Source organism: Galeopterus variegatus, unplaced genomic scaffold, assembly GCF_000696425.1.
Source record: "Galeopterus variegatus unplaced genomic scaffold, G_variegatus-3.0.2 Scaffold162, whole genome shotgun sequence".
In the NCBI taxonomy this organism is placed as follows: Eukaryota; Metazoa; Chordata; class Mammalia; order Dermoptera; family Cynocephalidae; genus Galeopterus; species Galeopterus variegatus.
The window spans coordinates 124347-129775 of record NW_007726273.1 but is presented as its reverse complement, the minus strand read 5'-3'; the positions used below and the strand labels follow the sequence as shown (position 1 = coordinate 129775).

The 5429-nt window shown below is 44.2% G+C and overlaps 1 protein-coding gene across 1 annotated transcript; it reads left to right on the top strand.

Moving 5' to 3' along the window:
* The first annotated feature begins 2618 nt into the window (after positions 1 to 2618).
* On the top strand, positions 2619 to 4741 carry SEPHS2 (selenophosphate synthetase 2). The gene is given in 1 exon segment (XM_008593908.1): positions 2619 to 4741. A coding segment is annotated over 1 exon segment (1341 nt). The 5' UTR covers positions 2619 to 2640; the 3' UTR covers positions 3982 to 4741.
* Positions 4742 to 5429: the final 688 nt, after the last annotated feature.

The following is a 5429-nucleotide window of genomic DNA, read 5'->3' as shown; positions in this document are numbered from 1 at the left end:
AGTCAACTCTGTACCCCATAATATGCAAAAATAAATAAATGAATAAATAAATAACCAAATGTAATGATATGCTGTAAGATCTGTATCTCCTATGTAATTTAAAAATATTTTTTATTGTGGTAAAATACGTATAACATAAAATTTACCATCTTAACCATTTTTTGTGATGGGCTAAGAATTATTTTTATTTTATTTTTTTCTTTGTACATGTTTATGGAGTACAGTTTGTAGTTTCAATACATGCACATATTGTATAATGATCTAATCCATCTTAACCACTTTTTTTTTTTTTTATAAAGATGACTGGTAAGGGGATCCTAACCTTTGACTTGGTCAGCACCACACTCTCCCAAGTGAGCCACGAGCCAGCCCTCATCTTAACTATTTTTAAGTGTACAGTTCAGTAGTGTTAAGTACATTCACATTGTTGTGCAACCAGTTTCCAGAACTCTACAGTCATTCTTATTCACGTCTCCTGGGAAACGTGTGCAAGAGTTTCTCTGGGCATGCCCTGTGGGTGGAATTGCTGGAGCATTGGGTTTGTACATGTTCAGCTTTATTAACTAAGGCCATACTCTTTTCCAAAATAGCTGCACCAATTTATTCTCCCATGAACAGTTACTTTTTTAAAAAGTAGGTAATACGGGCCGACCCCGAGGTGCACTGGGGAGAGTGTGGCTCTGGGAGCGCAGCAGCGCTCCCCACCGCGGGTTCGGATCCTATATAGGGATGGCCCTGGTGCACTCACTGGCTGAGCACGGTGAGGCCGTCACAAAAAAGGACAAAAAAAAAAAAAAAAAAAAAAAAAAAAAAAAAAAAAAAAAAAAAAGAAAAAGAAAAAAAAAAAAAAAAAAAGAAAAAGAAACAAAATAATAATACAATGAAAAATCTCCTGTCTCACAACCACCTCATTCTCTCCCAACAGGTAACCAATATTATCAGTTTCTAGTGATTACCCTTCCAGAAATATGCTATTGTGTGTATTTTCCCCTTTTCCCAACAAATGCTAGCATTCTATGATACTGTTCTGAATCTTGTTTGTCTCTCTTAACAAACATCATAGGCAGTATAACCTGTTGGCCTTTGGAGCAGATTGCCTCATGTCTCAGCTCCACTCTAAGCTGGCTGTGACCTTGAATAGGTCATTTAATCTCTCTGTGACTCATATTCCTTTTTTGTAAAATAAAGGAAAGAACCTTCACTCATAGTTTTGTGAGAAATTAGTTAATATATGTAAAGCATTTAGGACTGCGCCTATTAGAACCATTAACTATTATCAATACAATTACATAAATGTTTCTTATTCTTTTTTACAGTTACATGGTAGTCTTTTATACAAGGGTACTTAAAAAGGTTCGTGGAAAAATGGAATTAAAAGATAATACGAATCTTTCAATGAACTTTTTGAAGACCCATTGTATAAAAGTATAATTTATTTTAAACATAATTGATAAACAATTAATTTTTTTCTGGTACGTTATTATAAACAGCACAGTATTAATTAAGATATCCTTTCCTGGGGCCGGCCCGTGGCTCACTCGGGAGAGTGCGGTGCTGATAACACCAAGGCCACGAGTTCGGATCCTATATAGGGATGGCCGGTTAGCTCACTGGCTGAGCATGGTGCTGACAACACCAAGCCAAGGGTTGAGATCCCCTTACCGGTCATCTTTAAAAAAAAAAAAAAAAAAAAAGATATCCTTTCCCACACTGGTAAGTACATCCGTAGGATAAAATCCTAGAATTGGAATTGCTGGGTCAAATGTGTATGTGCAGTTCTTATTTTAATAGATACAGGCAAATGGCCCTTCATAGGTATATCACAGATTCTCATATATATTAATTTAGAGAGATATAGAAATTTAAAAATAAAACAGACCCAGGTAAGCACATCCGACGCAGGGAGAGGGAAAGTGACTCCCACAGGCAGCTAGTGCGCAAACAGCATCAGAACCCATGCGGATGTCTGGACTTTGAGTCATTATATTGATGCTGCAGTTTGCTTACTTAATGGTAGTAACTTAATTTCTAATTTCTCATTCTTTCCGACTTTTCCCTTGAGCTATTTTCCTACCCTGGACTGATCATGTGCTCTGTCAAGTGACCCTTGGACAATTCTGACCGTCATAAGGATTGCCGAGTGACCGGTCTCCCTTCGTCTGCGAGAATGCCGGACTTGGTAAAGTGACTCGAGGGGAACAGAGTTCCGCCAGCCACTTCCAAGAGATCATTCAAATTACGAAAGGTCAAGGGCTCGGATTCCTTTATCGGCCAGCCGCCATAAAAGGGAAAAAAAAAAAAAAAAGACAAGGGGAGCGAACTAAAGCACCTGACATTCTGCACTCTCGCTCGGATCAGTTTTGCAAACGGATGGTCGATTTGCAATACACCTTTTAGAGGAAGGGAAGCCCGCATCTGTGCGGCAGAGTCGTCATTGGATGGTGCGGCTGTCAATCACCAGGGGTATAAATACAGGAAGCCGGCGCTCCTCCCTTAGGGAGGTCAGGAGTTTGTCGCGTGGGTCGATCCACCTTGCGCGAGTCGTGCGGGGAGACTGCGATTGATAGTTGACTGTTACTTCGTATTACCTTGAGTAGAAAGGAAAAGGGTCCTCTCTTCCCTCCCTGCCGGGCGGGCGCGATGGCGGAAGCTGCGGCGACGGGCGCCAGCGGGGAGGCGGCGGCGGAAGGCTGCTCGGGCCCGGCGGGCTGGTCTCTGAGCGGGGGTTTCTCGAGCTACCGGCCCTTCGAGCCCCAGGCGTTGGGCCTCAGCCCGAGCTGGCGGTTGACGGGCTTCTCCGGCATGAAGGGCTGAGGCTGTAAGGTCCCCCAGGAGACGCTGCTCAAACTCCTGGAGGGACTGAAGCGGCCAGACTTGCGGCCCCCGCTGGGCCGGGGCCTGGTCGGAGGCCAGGAAGAGGCGGCACAGGAAGCCGGCCTGCCAGCCGTGCCGGGCCCCAGCCCGCCCTTCCCAGCCCTGGGCATTGGGATGGACTCCTGCGTCATCCCCCTGAGACATGGGGGCCTGTCACTGGTGCAGACCACGGACTTCTTTTACCCCTTGGTGGAAGACCCCTACATGATGGGGCGCATAGCCTGTGCCAACGTGCTGAGCGACCTCTATGCCATGGGCATTACTGAATGTGACAACATGTTGATGTTACTCAGCGTCAGCCAGAGTATGAGTGACGAGGAGCGAGAGAAAGTAACACCACTCATGATCAAAGGCTTTCGAGATGCGGCTGAGGAAGGAGGGACTGCGGTGACTGGTGGACAAACGGTGGTCAACCCTTGGATTATCGTCGGTGGAGTTGCCACTGTGGTATGTCAACCAAATGAATTCATAATGCCCGACAGTGCAGTTGTTGGGGATGTGCTCGTGTTAACCAAACCCTTAGGAACCCAAGTTGCTGTCAATGCCCACCAATGGCTGGATAATCCTGAAAGGTGGAATAAGATAAAGATGGTGGTTTCCAGAGAAGAGGTAGAGCTGGCCTATCAGGAAGCTATGTTCAATATGGCTACCCTAAACAGAACTGCTGCTGGATTAATGCACACTTTTAATGCCCACGCGGCCACAGATATCACAGGCTTTGGCATTCTAGGACACTCTCAGAACCTTGCCAAACAACAAAGAAATGACGTGTCCTTTGTCATTCATAATCTGCCAATCATTGCCAAGATGGTTGCCATCAGCAAGGCTAGTGGGCGGTTTGGACTTCTTCAGGGAACCTCTGCTGAAACCTCTGGGGGATTACTGATTTGTCTACCAAGAGAACAGGCGGCTCGCTTTTGTTCTGAAATCAAATCTTCCAAGTATGGGGAGGGTCACCAGGCATGGATCGTCGGCATTGTGGAAAAGGGAAACCGGACGGCCCGAATCATTGACAAGCCTCGAGTTATTGAGGTCCTACCTCGTGGGGCCACTGCTGCGGCTCTTGTTCCTGACAATTCCAATGCTTCCTCTGAGCCTAGCTCATGAGGTGGAATAGCACAAATTGTTTGGCCCTTAGAGCCTTTGTACAAGATCATGAACAATTCTCAAGAGTTGATTTTAAGAAATTTCCAAAGAAGGCTGCCTGCATAGTGGTACCAGCTGCTGTTTGTAGGTGATTTGAATCAGCCCATCAAAAACTGAGTCTATGCACATTCTGAGGCCAGAACTAACTTTTGAACTTTGAGAGAATGTTTATTCATCTCTTGAGCAGGAGTGGAAAAACCTCTGTTTCCTCCTTCCAAAGCAAGATGAGGCTATTCCAGTTGGAAGGATTTTTCTTTGCACTGAGTTGATTAATTTCTGCACAGGGAGTGAGATTACTTATTAAGGTTACATTACACACACCAAAAAAAAAAAAAATTGCAAAATGAAAAAACTTTATATCAGAGGCAAATGAGTTTGGACCAATACTGTTGATAATATAAATTGTTAAGAGAGCTCTTATAATGCTTGTCAAATTCTTTATTAGATTTTTCCAAAGTACTGGTTCTTTCCCGCTATGGACAAGAATTGAGCAGCTTGTCCAATGACTGGGAAAGGAGGACCTGCAACCATCTGACTTGGTCTCTGTTAATGATGTCTCTTTCTCTAAACCCCATAAGGACTGGAAGAGGCAGAGTAAGCCCCAGAGCCCAGGTCTTGGTGTTTATTAAGATGTTAAGTCTTGTGCTGAAAATTCCTGGTGATTTAATAAATAAAGAGTAATTTCTAGCTAAATAAATAAAAGGGACTTTATTGAAAAACTCTTCTGGCTATTGTCTGGTTCCGTGGAATTCTCAATCTTTTACAGTCTTATAGAATGAACCAGTTGATACATTTAGAGTCTGGCAAAGTGGAGATTTGAGTGTTTTCGCTGATAAACTCCGATTTCAGTTTGTACCTTCCCCCGATATGACAGAAAAGGGCTCAAAAGTGGCATAAACTCCAAGAATTAGAGGATGGAAGAGGAAATAGCAAAAGAAAGGTGACAACAATCCTTGCAAGATGGGAGGAAGTGGAAGAGGGGTAACTGACTTAGCAAAATAGAGGAAACCTTCAGAGTGGGGAAATAAGAAACGAGATAAGCTCTGGAGGTGCTTAGGAAGGTGGGGTTGTGGGGTGGGTGGAAATCCTAGACGCAGGATAATTACATCTTTATAGTTCTCAAGCCTTTCCCCCAATTTCACATAGCTGGGTGACTGCCTCTCACCTCTGCAGGTAAAAGGACTGGGGACTGTCAGGACCACCAGGCACAGAAGAGGACAAGGAGCCTGATGGAAAAGAATAAAAACGGCTGGTTAGATCAGTTAGTTAGAGGATGGTGTTGATAACACCAAGTCAAGGGTTCAGATTCCCTTGCTGGCCAGCTGCCAAAAAAATAAAAATAAAAACTGAAACATGAGACTGGCCCAGCCCCCTTCCTCAGCTTAGCTATTAAAACATTGGCCTAAGGG